At 49.0% G+C, this 20,882-nt stretch overlaps 2 protein-coding genes across 3 annotated transcripts in view; one reads left to right on the forward strand and one right to left on the reverse strand.

The window, feature by feature from the left end:
* The window catches only part of COPG2 (COPI coat complex subunit gamma 2), a 25,689-nt gene extending 14,105 nt beyond the window's left edge, over positions 1-11,584 (forward strand). Inside the window, exons 15-24 of the mRNA XM_005504328.4 lie at positions 289-364; positions 1,728-1,831; positions 2,720-2,845; positions 3,482-3,544; positions 3,666-3,805; positions 4,837-5,008; positions 7,101-7,198; positions 9,008-9,146; positions 9,494-9,592; positions 11,079-11,584. Of these exons, the coding sequence (XP_005504385.2) occupies positions 289-364; positions 1,728-1,831; positions 2,720-2,845; positions 3,482-3,544; positions 3,666-3,805; positions 4,837-5,008; positions 7,101-7,198; positions 9,008-9,146; positions 9,494-9,592; positions 11,079-11,209 (1,148 nt within the window). The 3' untranslated portion in view covers positions 11,210-11,584. The remainder of the gene's footprint in view (positions 1-288; positions 365-1,727; positions 1,832-2,719; positions 2,846-3,481; positions 3,545-3,665; positions 3,806-4,836; positions 5,009-7,100; positions 7,199-9,007; positions 9,147-9,493; positions 9,593-11,078) is intronic.
* MEST (mesoderm specific transcript) lies at positions 11,485-20,868 on the reverse strand. 2 transcript variants are annotated; one of them, XM_065049368.1, is made up of 13 exons: positions 20,752-20,778; positions 19,936-19,990; positions 18,894-19,048; positions 18,219-18,298; positions 17,261-17,338; positions 16,730-16,866; positions 16,329-16,387; positions 16,096-16,136; positions 15,672-15,742; positions 14,864-14,965; positions 13,915-13,991; positions 13,330-13,393; positions 11,485-12,890 (listed from the first exon to the last, which is right to left on the reverse strand). In XM_065049368.1, the coding sequence occupies exons 3-13, from the start codon at positions 19,045-19,047 to the stop codon at positions 12,773-12,775; spliced, it is 981 nt and encodes a 326-aa protein (XP_064905440.1). In that variant the 5' UTR covers position 19,048; positions 19,936-19,990; positions 20,752-20,778; the 3' UTR covers positions 11,485-12,772. The 2 variants fall into 2 exon arrangements, with proteins under 2 accessions (XP_064905440.1, XP_064905441.1); XM_065049369.1 differs by lacking the exon at positions 19,936-19,990 and having other exon boundaries at positions 20,752-20,868.
* Between the last annotated feature and the right edge of the window lie 14 nt (positions 20,869-20,882).

Consider the following 20,882-nt stretch of genomic DNA (forward strand, 5'->3'; position numbering starts at 1 on the left):
ATGAAGCTTGAACTAAACTTGCCTTTTAAAGAGTTCTTTCAGAACGGATTTGCGGGGCTGTTAAACTGATCTTGTTCTGTTAATCCCCGATGCAAACTAATTTCCATTTGAAAACATGGAAATAGTTTAGTCTTTCCAAACCACTAAAAGGTTTATGGTGTGCAAGTGAAAACCTGTGTAAATTGGAACTTGAGGACAACACTACAGCTAGTGCTTTGAATCGTGACTGTAAGAACGTGTTTGCTTATAGCTTGAGCACCTCTGACCTCTCCCCGTTTTCTTCTTTAGCCGCTGTGAGTGCATTAGCGAAGTTTGGTGCCCAGAATGAGAATCTTCTTCCGAGCATCTTGGTGCTTTTGCAGAGGTGAGTGGCTGTGACTGTGGCGAGCTTGTTGGTGACACCAGGCACTTTGGCTCCATGGAAGAGCCTGAGTCAGATCAGGTCTGAACGCGCACTGGGATTGTCACAACATACCAGTAGAGTAGTTGGGAGGTGGCTGGCTGCCTCCCTTCCATCCTGCCCCTGCTGGAGATAAGCAAATGAAAGATGTGATTAGTTGTGAAAACATCTGATAGGAATAGGAAGCTGGAAGGGGACTTCTTACAAGGGCAGGTAGTGATAGGACAAGAGGTGATGGATTTAAACTGAAAGGAGGTGGATTTAGATGAGATTTAGGGAAGGAATTCCTCACCATGAGGGTGGTGAGAGCCTGGCCCAGGTTGGCCAGAGAGGTGGTAGATGAACCATCCCTGGAGACATCCCAGGCCAGGCTGGACGGGGCTCTGAGCAACCTGAGCTGGTGAAGATGTCCCTGCTCATGGCAGGGGGGGAACTGGATGATCTTTAAGGTCCCTTCCAGCCCAAACCCTTCTGAGATGATAATCTGGTCAGAGAAAATATATTTCCATGTTACTCATAATTAACTTTTGTGTAAAATTGAGTAGTGGTTTCAGGTTCATGTCTCTCTTTAAGACCATCCAGCCTCCTGAAATTGTCTGTACCATAAATGTAACGTTCTTCATTTCTATAGCACTGTATTGTAAACCTGTGCCACGTCTGACTTCTGTGGTGAGAGAAATAATTCAAATTATGAAATGCTTCAGGGAGAATGCATCGGTGTAGCTGCGAGTGAATAACGACTTAACAGTTGGACTGGATGGTCTTAAAGACCTTTTCCAATCTAAACAATTCTATGAATTAAAACTGCCAGAACTGACTTGAGCAATGTGAGGAGGGAGGGAGGTTGCCAGGAGGGGCAGAAAATCTCATTATAAACCACCATAACTGAAAAACTGGGTTCATACTTGAGTGCACAGCTATTTTTTCCAGTCTGAAACAGAAAGCATCTTTAACATGTTTGTTTTTATAATCTCTCTATTTCTTCTGCTTTTGTTCTATTGTGAAAGCATGCTAAGAGTGCAATCATGTGGTGTCCATCAGAATTATTAGCCCTAAAATGCTATATATTTTATAACCCAGCGAGTGTGCGCGGTGTTAACAATTCACATGCACATCTCCCTTCATCTTAGTTTTCTGATGTGACGCTTGCACATAAACTTCAAGCTAAACTTCAACTACTATGGCGTATGAACGCTTTTTTTTGCATAATTTGAAAATGAACTGAGGGAGCGCAGGCTGTCATTGTGGTGTTGGGTCTGATTTGGTCAGTGCCATTTTTAACGTGTCCCTCGTGATGTCCTGAGCTGTCCTCTTGTCCCCAAAACAGGTGCATGATGGACAGCGATGATGAAGTTCGGGACAGAGCCACGTTCTACTTGAACGTCCTGCAGCAGAGACAGATCGCGCTGAACGCTGCCTATATTTTTAACGGTCAGTGGTAGAAAGGAAAGAAATTTGAGCTGTTATTTCACGTTCTGTGTTACAGATGGGCTTTGTTACCCAAATAATAGTTTTCTGTACCGTAACTTAGGTCAGAATAACCAGAAAGAACAGAACTGTGGGGTTTTTCTGGCCTTAGTGCTTTCCTGTGAAGTATTTGTGCTGAGAATGGCGAAGCTAACAAAATATGGGAAGGATTTTCTAGGAAATGGAGCAGGAATATGGGTTGGGCTTTTTTTATCATCACCTCTTCCTTCACTTGGGATAATTTTCATCACCTTTGCTCCATCTTTTCCCTTACAAAATGGGAGAAGATGCCAGGGTTCGTTACAAAACTATTTTATGGTCTGTGGTTGAAAGTTCATGCGAATAGAGAATTTAATATATTGAAGGCTATTGCAAGAGGACTTTTCTGGAGTGAACTGTTGATACCACAGTACCCTCTGCAATGGCAACTTCCTGTGTCATCTTCAGAGCAGGTTTTTTAATTCCATAGAGTATCTCGAAGTACTTTGTGTTTACTGAGAAATGAAAGTGCTTTTACCAATGCTTTTATTAGCCAAAGTCCAAACCATATCTATCTAGCTGTAAACTCGAGGTTCCCCACAAGAGTTGTTTTCTCTGCAGCCTGAGCCAATAGCCAGAGAGAAAATCTCTTTAAATAATCATCTTTACTTATATCTCAAGAGGCAGGTAACTGAGACACAGATAAGGTTTGGTTTGGGGTTTGTTGTTTGGTTTCTTTTCAGACTGGCATCTTTTGGTGCAGTGTGATATCTAAAATTCACACTGTTTATTCACAAACCTCATAGTGCAGTGCCTGTAAGCCTTAGATATTTAATGAAATTAACATTTTCTGCCCGTGCTTCTGCTTTGCAGGGTTGACCGTCTCTGTTCCGGGGATGGAGAAAGCCCTGCACCAATACACACTGGAGCCTTCTGACAAGCCTTTTGATATGAAAACAGTTCCACTGGCTACCGCACCGATCTTTGAACAGAAAGCAGGTAATGGGCTTTATTTAAATAAGCTGTAGGCAAAGCTCTAAGTAATTTGCTTGCCGTAATGATACTTGATGTCTGGAAATAGGGTCAGGCTAAGACCAAAGGTGGGTCAGGTGGATTCTGTACAGGTTACAGGTCGCACGCCTGCCTGATAGTCACAGATAAAGGAAGACAACGCCTTGGCCACAGAGTCATTACTTGTTCTGCTAACCTCGTTATGAGCAGGGTGTTTGTAACATAGCAGGATTTAGTAGTTTGTAGGTGTTTGAAAAAAGAACCTCCCAGAAGCGCTTAGTCGCTTCCCTGGCTTCCTGCCATCATCTTGCACAACTTCTGACTCTGCACAAGTTTTTAAGAAAGTGTTGGGGGTCTTTTTGTCCTTTTTCTCCTTCCAGCTGTTATTTTTTCTGGCTATTCTGGACTAACATGTAGTTCATTATTACTCAAACATCTCTCCTTGCAACCCAACATTGCTTAGCAGAAAAGATCAATCGTTGTGTGTAAGGATCCAAGGTGGCAATGGTTTGTAGCAGAATGTGTGGAACACCACAAGTTAAGGATTTTTTAGTGGAGATATAAAGACACTTAAAACTCCCGCGTGATGCAGTTGACAGCACATGGTTGCTTTTTTCTTCACAGAGATTCCCCTAGTGACCAGCAAGCCTGAGAAAGTTGCACCTTCACGTCAGGATATATTTCAAGGTATGAGAGGAGACCAGTGGGTCTCCAGCGCTTGAAGCGTTGGGAGGATTTGCTGCAGGTCAAGCGAGAGTGAGGAACGAGCCTTTTGCTCAGTGTCTGTCACCTTTTCCTTTCCGTGCAGAACAATTGGCAGCCATTCCAGAGTTTAAGAGCTTGGGTCCATTATTCAAGTCCTCAGAACCGGTGCAACTCACAGAAGCAGAAACAGAGTATTTTGTTCGTTGTATTAAACACGTGTTCACAAATCACATTGTTTTCCAGGTAAGAGAAGTTACATGCCAGGGTGCAACAGGAGTTGGCCCGTAATGATACAGGAGCGTAGCATAAATGGTGGCTTGGAAATGACAACTTCTCTCTTAAGGGATTTGCAAAGTAGAGTTGAGAGGGTGTGTGTGCTGTTTGCTTCAAGAATTAAAAAGAGATGGGGGTTGCGATCCCAGCTGTTAAAGAATTCTAGTAAAATTAGAGAGGAAAGCTGTTTAGTGAGAGCAACAGGCTTGATAAAAAGGTGCTGGGGCACATTGTAGCTGACTTGGTGTCGTGGTTTAAGCCGAGCTGGCAATATAACCACGACAGCTGCCCGCTCACCCCTTCCCCCTCCATCCCCAAAATCAAAAGGGAAGGGAGAAACTTGGACTGAGATGAACAGCGTCTAATAAAATAACAAAATACTAATACACTACTAGTAAATATATAATAGAAATAAAAGATACTCAAGGCAGTTCCTCCTGAACATGCTGAGCAGCCAGTCCCAGGAAACAGCACCTGGTCCCAAAGCTGATCCCAGACAAAGAGTGAAAACAAAAAGGAAAAAGGCAGAAAGGCTCAGAGGCCTCTGCAAAATGGCAAAAAGCCAAATGAAACGTTCTGATCCAAACTCTCCCGGCTCTGACAAAAAGAGCGAAAAATCCAGAGCAAGAAATGCCAAAAGAAAGAGCAAGAACACCCCAGAGAGAGAGAGAGAGGAAGGTCCCAACTCTCAAATTTGAAGCATGACACTAATGGGCTGGAATACTCGTATCGATCAGTCTGGATGTTGATCAAGCTCTGCCCCATCCATCCCCAATTTCTCGCTGCCTCACGCCTGCAGGCAGAGCTCTGAGTGTCCTTGGCTCTCAGACCAGAGCAACTAAAAACATTAACTCTGTGCTGGGGTGTTATCTGCTTGTTCTCCAATTAAGTCCAAATAATGACTGTGCTAGCTGTGAAAAAGAAAGAATATTAACTCATTTTCAGTCAAACCAGAAATATTTCTGCTATGCTCAAGTCCTTTTCCATCTATTCTTCTGCAGTTTGACTGCACAAACACGTTAAATGATCAGCTACTGGAGAGAGTCACTGTGCAGATGGAGCCGTCAGACGCTTACGACGTGATTTGTTGCATCCCTGCGCCCAGCCTGACCTACAACCAGCCCGGCATGTGTTACACCCTCGTCCAGATTCCCCAGGATGACCCCACTGCAGGTACCACTGGGAGGGAGGAGTTCTGAGCCACAAACCCCTCAAATAAAGGTTTTTGAGAATATGAAATGTTCAGGGTGTGGGATTTGGCAAGTGCACACTGAGCTTCTAGCATCAGTTTTTTGCTCGTGTGTTGCACTTGATGATTTTTATGTAGAACCTGTGTTTGTGCAAAATAGTATACACGCTTTTTACAAAATCATATACACACACTTTAGTCAATGCTGTTCGTGACACAGTCTCCCACAGCATCCTCACAGCTAAGTTGAGGAGGTGTGGTCTGGACAATAGAGTAGTGAGGTGGGTTGCAAACTGGCTTAAGGAGAGAAGCCAGAGAGTGGTAGTCAATGGTGCGGAGTCTAGTTGGAGGCCAGTATCTAGTGCAGTGCCTCAGGGGTCAGTACTGGGGCCAATATTATTCAATATATTCATTAACGATTTAGACGAGGGAATAGAGCGTACTATCAGCAAGTTTGCTGATGACACTAAGCTGGGAGGAGTGGCTGACACGCCAGAAGGCTGTGCTGCCATCAGAGACCTGGACAGGCTGGAGAGTTGGGCGGGGAATAACCTGATGAAATTTAACAAGGGCAAGTGTAGAGTCCTGCATCTGGGCAGGAACAACCCTGGGTTCCAGTATAGGTTGGGAAATTACATATTAGAGAGCAGTGTAGGGGAAAGGGACCTGGGGGTCCTGGTGGACAACAGGATGACCATGAGCCAGCACTGGGCCCTTGTGGCCAGGAAGGCCAATGGCATCCTGGGGTGTATTAGAAGTGGGGTGGTTAGTAGATCGAGAGAGGTTCTCCTTCCCCTCTACTCCGCCCTGGTGAGACCACATCTGGAATATTGTGTCCAGTTGTGGCCCCTCAGTTCCAGAAGGACAGGGAACTGCTGGAGAGAGTCCAGCGCAGGGCAACGAAGATGATTAAGGTTGTGGAGCACCTCCCTTATGAAGGACGGCTGAGGGAGCTGGGGCTCTTTAGTTTGGAGAAGAGGAGACTAAGGGGGGACCTCATTAATGTTTATAAATATATAAAGGGTGAGTGCCATGAGATGGAGCCAGGCTCTTCTCGGTGGCAAACAATGATAGGACAAGGGGTAATGGGATCAAGCTGGAACACAAGAGGTTCCGCTTAAATTTGAGAAAAAACTTCTTCTCAGTGAGGGTGGCAGAGCCTGGCCCAGGCTGCCCAGGGGGTTGTGGAGTCTCCTTCTCTGCAGACATTCAAAACCCGCCTGGACATGTTCCTGTGCGACCTCACCTGGGCGTTCCTGCTCCAGCAGGGGGATTGGACTAGATGATCTTTTGAGGTCCCTTCCAATCCCAAACATACTGTGATACTGTGATTAAAAGTGGGATGTTTAAGAGTGTGCAAGTAATACAGGAAAATGAATTTATTACCTTGAGTTGAAAGGACCACTTTAAAAAACACGGGTGTTTGCTGATGGTAGTCAGGAACAGAATTGATAAAAGGAAAATATAAATAGGGGAAAAAAAGGTAGTTTAGCCTTCTACATATCTGGTTAATGCAATTTTTCCTCTCTTTAAAGAATTAGAAAAGGTTATGAAATTTGGGAATGAGACATTTTCTTGGGCGTAAAACTTCCCTTTCTTGCTTTTATTATTCATGCTTAAAACAAACTCCATCGATTTTGTAATTGGTTTAATACAACTCAGCTCGTCAACGCGTCAATTTCTTGATTATCACTTTAATATACCAGAGAAGATTCGACCTAGTCTGAGTTCTTTGAACTGCGGTTTTGGGTCATAATCCACTTGTTGGAAACCCAGCTGGAGTTTCTCCTGGTAGCAAATCCAGCCTGAATGGTGCTGCAGAACTCCACAGTGAACCTGTGCTTGTTACACCATGGCCCTGGCGTATTTGTCCCCCAAAATCCCTTTGTGTTCCTCAGCTTAGAGTCTAAGGGGAAATTTTAAGTGGAAAGTGCTCCAGCTATGACCTCGTGGTATCTTCTTGGGCAAAGCCAATGCGCGTTCTTTCCAGTCCCTTCTTGGGAAGCGAGGGCTCAAGCAGAATAAACTGCACTGCTAATCTATACCTTTGTTTTTCTTTCTTTTTCCTCTTCCCAGTTGCTTGTACTTTCAGCTGCACAATGAGATTCACCGTTCGAGACTGTGACCCAAACACAGGCGTGCCGGAAGAAGACGGCTATGACGATGAGTATGTGGTAAGTTCAGGACCGTCGTGGTTTGGTTTTTCTTATCACTAATTCTGAACACACGTGGCCATTGGGTTGATGGTCGCCTTTTGGATTTGAAGCCCATAGAACAGCAGGCCTGACTGAAATACCGTTTCCAAAATAGAGCAGCTTGTTGTGTTAGATGCTTCTCCCACAGCATCCTCACAGCTAAGTTGAGGAGGTGTGGTCTGGACAATAGAGTAGTGAGGTGGGTTGCAAACTGGCTTAAGGAGAGAAGCCAGAGAGTGGTAGTCAATGGTGCGGAGTCTAGTTGGAGGCCAGTATCTAGTGCAGTGCCTCAGGGGGCAGCACTGGGGCCAATATTATTCAATATATTCATTAACGATTTAGATGAGGGAATAGAGTGTACTATCAGCAAGTTTGCTGATGACACTAAGCTGGGAGGAGTGGCTGACACACCAGAAGGCTGTGCTGCCATCAGAGACCTGGACAGGCTGGAGAGTTGGGCGGGGAATAACCTGATGAAATTTAACAAGGGCAAGTGTAGAGTCCTGCATCTGGGCAGGAACAACCCCAGGTTCCAGTATAGGTTGGGAAATTACATATTAGAGAGCAGCGTAGGGGAAAGGGACCTGGGGGTCCTGGTGGACAACAAGATGACCATGAGCCAGCACTGGGCCCTTGTGGCCAGGAAGGCCAATGGCATCCTGGGGTGTATTAGAAGGGGGGTGGCTAGTAGATCGAGAGAGGTTCTCCTTCCCCTCTACTCCGCCCTGGTGAGACCACATCTGGAATATTGTGTCCAGTTCTGGGCCCCTCAGTTCCAGTAGGACAGGGAACTGCTGGAGAGGGTCCAGCGTAGGGCAACAAAGATGATTAAGGGAGTGGAGCATCTCCCTTATGAAGAAAGGCTGAGGGAGCTGGGGCTCTTTAGTTTGGAGAAGAGGAGACTAAGGGGGGACCTTATCAATGTTTATAAATATATAAAGGGTGAGTGCCATGAGGATGGAGCCAGGCTCTTCTCGGTGGCCAACAATGATAGGACAAGGGGTAATGGGATCAAGCTGGAACACAAGAGGTTCCGCTTAAATTTGAGAAGAAACTTTTTCTCAGTGAGGGTGGCAGAGCCTGGCCCAGGCTGCCCAGGGGGGTTGTGGAGTCTCCTTCTGTGCAGACATTCCAACCCGCCTGGACATGTTCCTGTGTGACCTCACCTGGGCGTTCCTGCTCCAGCAGGGGGATTGGACTAGATGATCTTTTGAGGTCCCTTCCAATCCCAAACATACTGTGATACTGTGAAAACCTTGTGTCTGCCAATAGCTTAGTGCCCTGTGGAGACGGGATTTGTGGGGACTAACAGGAAGAAAGGAGTAACTTCCCTTGTCTGTTTTTCAGAACTTTGGCCCAATCTTTCTCTCCACCCCAAGCATTTGCGCTTCTTTTTGTTGTGTTTGTGTTACCAGTCACTGAAATACAGGTCAGACCTCAGGGAAGTGCTTGTCTTTTGGGCTTGAAGGAAGTAAAAGCTCCTTCTGGATTCTGAGAAAGTCTCCTCAGATGCCCGGTAAGGGCTGGAATGGGCTTTAACTCACAAAGCGTTTGCCCTGTTTTCTGCACTTATTTAGTCTCATAAATATTTTTGTGTACATATTTTTAAGCTTGACAAGTCACCACCAGAAGTGATTGCTGTCATTATGCACTTCTCCTCAAATTAAAACCAGGCATGCCAGAGCTGTCTTGGCAAAACGCTGCTGTCTCTCTTTGTCTTTTCTTTCTAAGATTAGGATTGTTTCTGTAAAGTGGCAGCTGAAAAAGTCTCCTTTGCTTTTCTTTCAGTTGGAAGATCTGGAGGTGACCGTGTCCGATCATATTCAGAAGGTTTTAAAGCCGAACTTTGCAGCTGCCTGGGAAGAAGTGGGAGACGACTTTGAGAAAGAAGAAACCTTTGCCCTTAGTTCGATTAAAACCCTTGACGGTGAGATGATCTCTCCTCGTTTTATCGGTGACCCAGTAAATCTGCCATGCTGGGGGTATATTTAGTGTGGTAGGAGGAGAATTTGGTGACATTATGTCCCAGCAACACAGATTTGTGTTGTAACGTTGGGATTATAGCGAGGGGAAGCTTGGCAAGTGTGCTTGAAAGGAGGGGTGTGTTCCTCGGTTGTTAAGACAGCAAAAGGAACACAAGGTGTGTTGGTGGGGTTGAGTTGAAATGGTAAAGCCACGTGGGTGTTTAGAGAACGTTTTTAATTGCAAACTAGTTCTTATGGAAAGCTTGGCACCAACTTGGAAGTAATTCTCTTCTTTGATCTCTGAATGCAGAAGCCGTCAATAACATCATCAAGTTCTTGGGCATGCAGCCCTGTGAGAGATCAGATAAAGTGCCAGAGAACAAAAATTCTCACACGCTCTACTTAGCTGGTGAGTATTCATGCTCTTGAACTTGATGTTTCCCTGTCCCCAAAGATCTTGATTAAATGAAGGGAAATGGGTTAGGAGATTCCGCTCTTGTCTAGAGAGTTTTTCTCTATAGAAAGCTAATTTGGTGCCTGCTGTTGTGGGTGTGCTCAGGCCGGGTTCTGCCTCTCTTAGAAAGGAGGGAACAGTAGTGAATCCTTTGAATTAAGAACTTGCAGAGCAGACACCTAACTCAATTCCTTGCCAGTTTTTCTCTCAGAATGGGGTTTTTAAGACCATCTTCCTTTCAAGTCACAAAAGACACTTCCTGCAGCACCCACAACTTCTTGTTCGGTGACTGTGCTCCGGGTTTACAATTTTGGGCGATCCCTGGAAGTGCTCTACAAAACTTTATTAAGGTTGTTAAAGCAAAACTGCAATGAACAGGGCACACAGAGTTTGGACAGAAGGGTCGGATCTCAATTTATTTCAAGAGGAAGAATTGGGACCACCAGGTCTGCAGAGTGACAGTGACATGGAAGTGGGGCAGGAGGCAGCTCATCCTGCAGCCTGAATTACCTCCAGAAACGCCACTTCAAGCGCTCTAATAGAACTGTAGGAGGACTGTTCCTCCCTTAACGGCAGCGGACTGTGTCTTTGTGACAAAATGACAATATGTGTTGCCATGTGAGCTTCAGTTACCCCCTGTCTGGTTTCTACGTATTTAAATCAACCTCATCTTCCAGCAGCACTCTTCCAGCTGATTCCGTTTAATTAGGACAGTATCTGTTATAGAATCGTTTTGGTTGGAAAAGACCTTTAAGATCAAGTCCAGTCGTTAACGCAGCACTATCTCTAAGAACATAATTTACACGTCATTTAAACCCCTCCAGGGCTGGTGACTCCAGCACTGCCCTGGGCAGCCTGTTCCAATGCCCCACAGCCCTTTGGGGAAGAAATTGTTCCCACATCCAACCTCAACCTCCCCTGGCGCAACTTGAGGCCGTTTCCTCTGCTCCTGGCGCTTGTTCCTGGGGAGCAGAGCCCGACCCCCCTGGCTCCAAGCTCCTTTCAGGCAGTTCAGAGATCAGAAGGTCTCCCCTCAGCTCCTGTTCTCCAGCTGAACCCCCCAGGTCCCTCAAACGCTCCATCACACTTGTGCTCCAGCCCCTCACCAGCTTTGTTCCCTTCTCTCCACTCGCTCCAGCACCTCAAGGCCTTTACTGGCATCAGGGACCCAAAACTGCCCCCAGGATTGGTGGTTTGGTCTCCCCAGGTCCCAGCACAGGGACGGTCGCTGCCTTGGGCCTGCTGGCCAGTCTTCATTCTTGGCCTCAAGACTTATGGGGATTTCTGTGTTCTGTTTCATTTTTTGGTCATTTCCTCCCCCTCTGCAACAGGCCATACACTCAAACTGCCGTATACCCACCAGGTTGTTGACTCCTGGGTTAGGACTAGATCACTGAGCCTCTCTTAAAGTCATCTCTCATGGGGGTTTTTTTGTCCTCAGGTGTATACAGAGGCGGCTGCGATGTGCTGGTCAGGTCCAGGTTGGCGCTAGGAGATGGTGTGACCATGCAGGTGACAGTTCGCAGCAAGGAAGAAACGCCTGTGGATGTCATCCTGGCTTCCGTAGGCTGAGCTTTCCAGTGGATCAACTGCGGTGAAAACCTTTGCAAGCACCGGTTGGGTATTTACCGGCTGTCAAGCAGCCTGTCTGTTCTTCTGCATGTAGTTTTTATTCCTCAATTTGGTAAATATTTTGTATGATGTTACAGTAGTGGCTGGTACTGAGCCTTTCCTGGGTCCCTTTCCTCGTTGTCACTCACATTCCTGTCTAACTTATTGCATCTCTGGCCGCTTGCAGTAGAGCAGGGAAGGTAACAGGTGCAGGTGGTAAGAAAATGGAATCAGACTTTTGTCCAACCTGATTTTTATTAACAGAAAATAAACACTGGTCCAAGTGATTGAATTCATATGAACTACTGTTAATAAAATAGACATTTCTTGTTCTAATTCTGTTTTCGTCAGTACAGAAAAAGTAGCCCATAATGGCTGTTTACTCAGCAGAATCCCCTTATTCCTAAAGGGATGCTATTAAATTTCAAACCCAAGTAGTCCAAAAACACACAAAACCTGTACATTTACCATTTCTTGATGATTATCTCCTCTGTTCCACACAGAAAATAATCAGTGTACAAAGAGAGAGGCATATTCAATTCTCTGAGCCTTATGTCAGCTAATACCAAACAACAGTGCAGCCTCTTCTGGGCTCAAAAATGTGTAATATCCTGTATAAAAAGTCGGGAAGGAGGGACCTCGCGGTCATTTTTGTGTCAGGGAATTTCTGCATCTCTGTGCTGATAAACTGGTGTTTTCTTTAGTCATCAAGTCAGGGTGAGCAAGGAAGGAATATTACTTCAATGCTAATTTAAAGATGTGTCCCAATCCCTGCGGCTGGAACAGCTAATGCTCAGAGCACCTTGGCTTTTCCTAGTGCCAGTATTGCATATTCAGCTTGTTTTAGTAAAACAGGCCCAAGCCTGCTTTGGTAGAACCGAGTGTTAAGCTGAGCTTCAGGAAAGCTCTGAGCCAGTCCCAAGGGTGTAGTGTCAGTGAGTGGCTCTGCTTGTCGAACTGTAAAAAAAATGGAGCTTTAGAGCTTCCTTTTGGGTAACTGGTCATTAAAAAGAGATTTCCAAGAACAATTATGGTGCCTAAAAGCATCATTGCCTTTACTTTGGGGGATTCCAGATCCAGCTCTCCTGCTGTATTTAGTGTAAGGATAGAATTTAAACTGCTTGTGCAGCAACTCAAAAAACCAATATCCACTCCAAAGACCAATATCCGTTTTGGGAATATGTGTGTCAACCCATGTTCTTCTAGCGGTCCTGTCTACCTGTTCTCCCTGGAGCCTCCCTGGCCCTAAATACAGAGGTAGGCCAGACTTAGCAAGGTGAGCACAGGCCATCACCATGCTGTAACTGTACTTAGGTTGCCAGTTTTGTCTGTGATTCCCTGCAGACTCATCTTTTTCTGGGGCTTAAAGGATTTAACTGCATAAATGCAGCAGTTTGGCAGCCAAAGATTAGGGCGTTAGTGCAAAGTGTTGGATTTGGAGACTTAAAAAAAGAAACAAACAAGGTTTTTCCTGCCACCAAAGCCTGACTCATAAACAGAGAGCGAGAACTGAGCTGCAGCAGCTCAGAAGGAGTTGATGAAGTTCAGATAAGCGTTCAGGAAGCCCATGGGATCCTCCAGCTGTGGATAGTGGCTGATGTGATCGTCCAGCACCGACACTGTGGACGTGGGAAGCACCTTCCTGTTGGAAAAACGCAGCAAGGCTTAAGCACAGAACTTAATCTCAGCCTGAAACCAGCCAGATGCTACTGGTGAGAAGGGCAATACTCCTGCACAGTTGGGATTCTGCCCGTAACATCGTTTTGGGCCAAAAAAGCCGTTAGTAGCTCCAGTTGACCGCTCTTCCAAGTGCTGGATTTACTTCATGTTAGTTTGGAGAAGACTACTTCGTGATAAATCTCAGCCCTGTCTGATGTGGTTCTCAAATCCGTGATTGATTTGACTGCGAATTGTGACTTCGATGCTTTAAAATGGGGAAGCGATTTCCAGATCACCTGGCTACGCAGGTTCTGAGCGGGAATTAAACCCAGCCTCCGTGAAAAGGGAACGGAAAGAAAGCCCTGAGACAAAACCTCCCTCAAAATGAAACCCTGGTTGCTTGGTGGAGGTTATTTTCTTACTTGTAAAGCTGAAGAAACTCTGGATGTGGATTCACAGGGTCCAGGGGCCCATAGATGAGATGCACTGCAAAAAAAGAAGCACAGGCAGAGCTTCTGTACCCAAGGACATCCCAAAAACAAGCCAAGGAGGTGGGTTGGAGACACGTTCACCCCACTGCGGAGCCTGAGAGGCTTTTAGCAGAACATGGAATAAATAAATGCCAAAAGGCTCTTTTTTCTCTGCCCTGGGGTCAAGTTCAGCCTCCAAAAATCCTCCTATAACCATCACACCTTCCTTTAGAGTGGTTGCAACTTCTCTTGAGCTTGAAAAGCACCTCAGCTTCTCTGGGGCAGCAGCTGGAGAAACCAGAGGCTGAACCAGCCCCTAAAGGAGACTTTCCTCTTCTTAATAGAACAAACCTTTTGCTCTTACCTTAGCAAACGGAGCCTTAAACTGGAGCAGGGACGTTTGTGATGCTGCTGACCAGATTTGAGCCGCATCGTCCTCGTCAAAATAACGAGAAGCTCCCACAATGAGTGGTAGGAGCCAGCAGGCGAGGGGAACGATTCCCAAAGGTAAATCGAGGAAAACTGATTCCTACTCACGTGGCACAGAGGTGGACATCAAAGCCCCAACCCAGCGCTCTCTGTGCTTCTTCCTCTGGTTTATATACTGCAAAATACTGAAAATAAACCTATTGTTACGCAGCAGATGGTGCCTCGAGGTGCTGTAGAGCCTGGAAATTGCGACGCAGAAGCTTGTGGGCATTGCAGCGGCTCTGAAACCATCTCAGTGCCCCGCAGAAGAGGAGGCGATGCTGAACTACTGAGCACGGAGAAACACAGAAGATAAAGCGCGCAGTGGAAATGTGAACAGCTAAAAGCTCCTCAGCCTGTCTTGGCCTCCCATCCTTTCTTCTGCACAGCTCCCAGGGGCTGAGACTCCCAATTTAAACAGCAGGTTTGAGTCAGCTGGGTTATAAAAAGCCTCCCAAGGATGGGACGCTATGCTAAAGAAATAAATGGATACTCTGCCACGTGACATTTGAGAAGCAGGAGATATTTTGGCACTGAGATTCCCATCGCCACTGCGCTGCAGGCAAAGGTGATGTTGCCAGGATTGGCCGTGACAAGACTCGCCAGCTGGGCAGCGCATCAGCTGCATTGCCGGGTTTGGGCAAGTATCCCTTGTTATCTTAACAAAACTCCATAAATTTAAGCCCCTAATTTCCAAATATTAAAAAAAAAATCCCACATTGTACAGCTCCAGAGTGTCCTCCAACCATGTGAAGGATCAGATCCTCCTGACTCCAGACGTCATTTACCTGCCTCGCATCATCCCAGCAAGAATCCCTGCTCCTACATCACACCCCAGCTCGTTTTTGTGCCACAATGATGATCCCAGATCCCAAAAGAAGCTGGAGGCTCCTGGGAGCCAATGTGCAGGGACCTGCCTGAGCCCTGATAAGCTCTGAGCTGCGGCGCAGCTCTGCCTGCAACACAAGGGTGGTGCGGGTGTAAAACTAAGCTTGTGCGGCAATTAACGGTGACGAACCTGTCCACAACGAGGTTGCCATCGTTAGTCCGCACCGCTGTCCACATATCCCAGTACTCTGCCTGCGAAGGCTGCGTGTACGGCCCAAAAACTGCTCCAAGCCTGGAAAACAAAACAGAATTCGGAGCAGCTCAGCAGCAGCCACGTTATCATATGGCTCAAAAAAATCCCAAAACCAGTCGAGTGCTTCCAGCTTCCGCTGTGAAATATGTGGGTGCCAGCACAGCACTACAAGTCATCCCCCACAGGCACCCAGTGCTGGACATAGTGGCCAGTTTAAGAGTTTTTTTGGGGAAAAAAAGAGGGTTTGTAACATCTGATGAAAGTATCTGTGTGATTGTGTGGCCGGGGTTTCCATTGCCGCTGTAGCATGTGAAGTCTAACATAGAAAAGAAAGATTTCGGTGTACAGTGAAAGGCCGTGTGGTTTATTATTAGAATTATAGAATCGTTTTGGTTGGAAAAGCCCCTCAAGATCATCAAGTCCAACCATAACCCACCCCATGTCCCTGAGAACCTCATGTCCATCTGTCCAACCCTCCAGGGCTGGTGACTCCAGCACTGCCCTGGGCAGCCTGTTCCAATGCCCCACAGCCCTTTGGGGAGAAATTGTTCCCCACATCCAACCTCAACCTCCCCTGGTGCTTTTGCTGGAGAGGGAATAGCCCAGAGGATCGAACTCATTCACACCCAGGGGCAAATCTCTCCTGGGATAGCGTCGGGGGTTCCACTCACCTACTAAAAATCCGCTACACTAATTCCTAGATTGTCTCACTCCCCCTGTACAGACTGTGCCCAGCCCGACTCACCCTCTGGAGAAGAAAAAGAAGTTCATCAGCCGCATGATGACGGGAGACAGCAAACCTCCATCCTTGAGGAGCTTGGGCAGAAGGAAAAGAGACAGCGCCACTCAGTATCATACAAAGGGGTAAATCCTGTCTCTCCAGAGGGTTTTTCCCCCCAGCTTCCAGTATTGCAGCGATTTCTCAGTTCAGCTCTGACCCTCAGTAACAGCGAGATAGAGGGATGATTAACTGGGATGTTTGATGGGATGAGCCGCATCCTGACATCCCCGGCTCCTCCCCATGGCCCCTAACACCTGTGAGCAGCTCAGGTGCCGTAACCGAAGCGGGAAAAGCAGCAGGTATTTGAGTCAGGTAAAACCCCAAACCCACAGAGTCAGCTTTCTGCTCGAGGAGCGATTCAGTACAACCGGAGCGGGTGGCAGCTCACCTTCTGGATGAAGCGGGGGTAGTGCGTTTCGGGGAAGATCCCTGGAAGGACGGCAAAGAACAGAGTTGTAATGCTACAAGCATTTTGTTCCGCATCTCCCAGTCTCTCCCCTTTGCGGTGCCGCAAATGCAGCCTGAGGACTGACGCTTAATTACAGCACCATAATTACAATTTGCTTGGGCCATCCCGTGGATCCCCATCCCTCCCGTCCCACTGTGCAGGGTAAACCTCACCTCCGTTGGATAAACAGAGGCTGTTGATCAAGATGCTTCCAGTTTTATTGTGTTCATACCTGGGGACAGAAGAGAAGAAGGTAAAACACAACTAGACCTTCTACAGGCTCTGAGAAATGACTGACCAGCAGGTCAAATTTAGTGTGAGATCATCTCTGCTCCCCGGTGTCCCCGGTTCAACAAGGAGCTCAGGAGAGAAGTTAAACATCCTGCCAGCTAAGAAATAAGGGATGGAAACCTCGGATCTGCCTACTCAGGATGTGCCCTGAGGCCTCCCAGCCTCCGTTACAGCTGTAGGTCCAGGGAAAGGGGGTTCTGCTCTACGTCCTTCCACTTATCGGCTGGAAATCATGTTGACGGGGACCACAACGAGCAGCCAGAGCATCAGGGGTTGCAGTGACCTGTGGAGCAGCTCCTGCGCGACCGTGTCCCCGTAATCGTGGGACAGGAGGTTAATCCTCTGCCGACGGAGGCCAAGGTGACGCACCAGCCTCTCCACGATGCTGGCTTGCTCGAAGATGGAGTAGCGATGGGGCCTCTGCAAAGCAAACCAGGAGAGGAGCCACAGTGAGAACCCACGTCAAGCCCAAAAATTGCAGAATAAACACCCAAATTGAGGAATATGTGGTGGAAACCAGAAGTTTGTGACCCCAGATGGAGCAGTTAGGATGTCCTGGGCCAGCAGCTGCGTCCACAAGCCCACTGGAGCGCTGCTCATGCCCCAAAGGGTCTTTGCTTTGGAGTCACATCAAACCCAAGGCAAGATGGGGACAGAGCTGATCTCCGCCACACATCTTCCCCACTTCTTCTGCTATTTTAATGTCTTATTCCGTTTCTGAGGCGGCAAATGCCAGTTTTCTGGGGATTCTGTTGTGACAAAACAACCTCTGGGGCAAAAGCAACTGCAAAAATCCCCTTGCCAGGCTACTTACAGGCTTGTCACTGAAACCAAACCCGACAAAATCCAGAGCAATCACCCGGTGAAACCGCTGGGTCAGCCCTTCCCAGATCTGGAAGAGAAATTAATTCAAATAAACCCCAACAACTGATGGGAGCAGAGAGAGGAGAAGTTTGTGGGGATGCACAGCCATGGATGGACACACTCCCCTCCACTCCCCCAAATACGAACTTCCAGCTCCAAGAAAACTGCAGGAGGATGAAATTTCCCAATAAACAGCAAGACCACTCCCAGAACCAGCTAAGAAATAGTTGTGGCTCTTTTCCTCCTGCTTTGGGTTGGGGTGCGGGAAAGGGCGATGTGAAGAGTTTGGATCCTGTGCAAGGAGTCAGGTGAGGAACAGCGCTGATCTCCCAGAGATTCCAGAAGAAAATGAAGAGCTTGAGGTGCTGGAGCGAGTGGAGAGAAGGGAACGGAGCTGGTGAGGGGCTGGAGCACAAGTGTGATGGAGCGGCTGAGGGACCTGGGGGGTTCAGCTGGAGAACAGGAGCTGAGGGGAGACCTTCTGATCTCTGAACTGCCTGAAAGGAGCTTGGAGCCAGGGGGGTCGGGCTCTGCTCCCCAGGAACAAGCGCCAGGAGCAGAGGAAACGGCCTCAAGTTGCGCCAGGGGAGGTTGAGGTTGGATGTGGGAACAATTTCTTCCCCAAAGGGCTGTGGGGCATTGGAACAGGCTGCCCAGGGCAGTGCTGGAGTCACCAGCCCTGAAGGGGTTTAAATGACGTGTAGATTATGTTCTTAGGGACACGGGTTACTGCCAGGGTTGGGTTAATGGTTGGATCTTGATCTTGAGGGTCTTTTCCAACCAAACGATTCTATAAAAATCCTGTGGAGCATGAGCCACCACCCGTGTCCATCTGCTCATCCTTAGGGAGGGAGAAACCAAAGAATTTGGTGTCACCATCCAACCCCCCGTGTATTCGCTCCCCTCACCTTGCACCAGTCGTAGCTGGAGGTTGGGAAGCCATGCAGGAGGATGATGATGTCCGAGCTGCCAACGGCACCGGTCGAATCTGGGGAGAGAACGAGGCCCCTCAGGGTCAGCTTTTTGCTTTTTTCTCTCCAAATTTCCTTTCCGGTAAGACAAGCATTGCTGGGAGCCCAACCAGCCCCACAGTGTCCCCTGGTCCCCAAAACACAAGCGTGGGTTTGATTTGCACTGCAGCTTCCAGGTGCCAACGTGGCTTTGGAAACTCAGCCAGATGAGCCTCCAGTACCAGCTGCTTCATGCAAATTAGGGCTTTATTTAGCACAAATTAATAACAGCTGCCTCTAAATTGCTACAACTGGTAATTGTGGCTCCAGGAGAAAAGTCTTTCAGTATTTTTTCCTTGCTGTGACCTTTTGGGATCGTTCCCCATGAACACCAAGGTACTACCAACACTGCACAAAAACCAATGCTTGTGGTTTCACCCGTTTAAAAGGTTTTGATAACGAACAGTCACACTGAAACTGGATCCACGCAGTGGCTCCCGAAGACACCATTATATTTTGGAAGGAATTTGCCATCACCGTGGCCTTGGGGACATCCCTGGGGCCACCAAGAGGAGCAGAGCCCCCCGCCCTGCTCCCCGTGGGGACGGACGAGGTGTCCCCAGGGCTCGTCACCTCTGTAGAAGATGTTCTGGTCCTTGTAGGTGAAGTAGCGGCCGGAGGATCTCCAGGAGAGGAGAGCTGGGGACAGCTTGGGGGGTGGGATGTGCAGGTAGATGGCGAGGAGGGGGACGAGCAGCAGCCCCACCTGCACCCACCACTCCTTCATCCTGGGGGAGAGTGCGAGGAGCTTGTCCCTCCGTGTCTCCATAACCCACCCCCGTGTCCCCAAAACCGCCACGTCCTCCTAACCCACCCCCATGTCCCCATAACCCACCCCCGTGTCCCCAAAACCTCCATGTCCTCCTAACCCACCCCCATGTCCCCAAAACCTCCATGTCCTCCTAACCCACCCCCATGTCCCCATAACCCACCCCCATGTCCCCAAAACTGTCACGTCCTCCTAACCCACCCTCATGTCCCCATAACTCACTGCCATGTCCCCAAAACCGCCACGTCCTCCTAACCCACCCCCTTGTCCCCATAACCCACCCCCATGTCCCCAAAACCGCCACGTCCTCCTAACCCACCCCTCATGTCCCCATAACTCACTCCCATGTCCCCAAAACTGCCACGTCCTCCTAACCCACCCCTCATGTCCCCATAACTCACTGCCATGTCCCCAAAACCGCCACGTCCTCCTAACACACCCTCATGTCCCCATAACCCACTCCCATGTTCCCAAAACTGCCATGTCCTCCTAACCCACCCCCATGTCCCCAAAACTACCACGTCCTCCTAACCCACCCCCATGTCCCCAAAACCGCCACGTCCTCCTAACCCACCCCCATGTCCCCAAAACCGCCACGTCCTCCTAACCCACCCCCATGTCCCCATAACCCACTCCCATGTCCCCAAAACCTCCATGTCCTCCTAACCCACCCCCATGTCCCCAAAACCTCCCTGTCTTCCTAACCCACCCTCATGTCCCCATAACTCACTGCCATGTCCCCAAAACCGCCACGTCCTCCTAACCCACCCCCACATCCTTAAAATCCCCCATCCCTCTGACCCATCCCCCATGTCCCCAAAACCCCCATGTCCCCAAAACCTGCACGTCCCTGGGGTGACAGGTCCGTGACAGAGGGGTCTCTGATGTGAAGGTGATGGGTCTAAGGGGGTACATGGGCCCCATTGAGGGGCTATGGGGGAATGTGGGAGTCCATAGGGAGTCCAAGGGGGAAATTAGGCTCCACCTGGGAGTCTGGGGGGGGATGTGGGATCCATTGAGGGTCTAAGGGGGGACATGGGCCCCATTAAGGGGCTGAGAGGGATGAGGGACCCATAGGGGATCAGTGAGGGACATGGGCCCCATTGGGGGTCTAAGGGGGAACATGGGCCCCATTGAGGGGCTATGGGAGGATGTGGGCCCCATAGGGAATCCAAGGGGGAACTTGGGCCCCATTGGGGTTCAAGGGGGGACATGGGCCCCACAGGAGGTCTGAGGGGGCACATGGGTCCCATATGAGGTCCAAGGGGGGACATGGGCCCCACTGGGGGTCTGAGGGGGGATGTGGGACCCATAGGGGGCTCGAGAGGGGTTGTGGCCCCATGGAGGGGGAACTTGGGCCATACAGAGCTCTGAGGGGGGATGTGGCCCCAATCTGAGGGTCAAAGGCCAGTCAAAGACTGGGGGAGGGGCGCCAAAGTACCGCCCTCCGCCACACCCGTTAATAAGCTCCGCCCACCACAACGAGGCCACACCCCATGAACAGACACCGCCCCTCGGCTAAGCCACGCCCCCCCCCCGCCCCGCCCCGCCACCCGCCGTGGGCCCCTTCCCCTGAACGGGAGCAGGCCCCGCCTCCCGGCGGCGGTGGGCGGAGCCTCCGCGCCCGGCGGGGCGGGCGGGGGCGCCGCGCGCGCGCCTCACCTGCCTCAGGTGCTTCGGCCGCGCGCCCGCACGGCGCTGGCCCCGCCCCGCGCATGCGCCAGCCGCCCCGCCCCGCCCCTCGAGGGGAGGAGCAGAAGCCCCTCCCCCCTCCTTCCCGCGCGTCACAGCTC

The sequence above is a fragment of the Columba livia genome, chromosome 1 (assembly GCF_036013475.1).
Source record: "Columba livia isolate bColLiv1 breed racing homer chromosome 1, bColLiv1.pat.W.v2, whole genome shotgun sequence".
In the NCBI taxonomy this organism is placed as follows: domain Eukaryota; kingdom Metazoa; phylum Chordata; class Aves; order Columbiformes; family Columbidae; genus Columba; species Columba livia.

Bases quoted from the DNA above. Each gene is read 5' to 3' on its own strand.
- MEST (XM_065049369.1), bottom strand. From the start codon at position 19,047: ATGAAGGAGTGGTGGGTGCAGGTGGGGCTGCTGCTCGTCCCCCTCCTC. The intron at 16,137-16,328 runs GTGAGGTTTACC...CCGTCCTTCCAG, and splicing joins CCTCTGTTTATCCAACGGAG to GGATCTTCCCCGAAACGCAC. The intron at 13,992-14,863 runs GTTCGTCACCGT...GTTTATTTTCAG, and splicing joins GGCAACCTCGTTGTGGACAG to TATTTTGCAGTATATAAACC.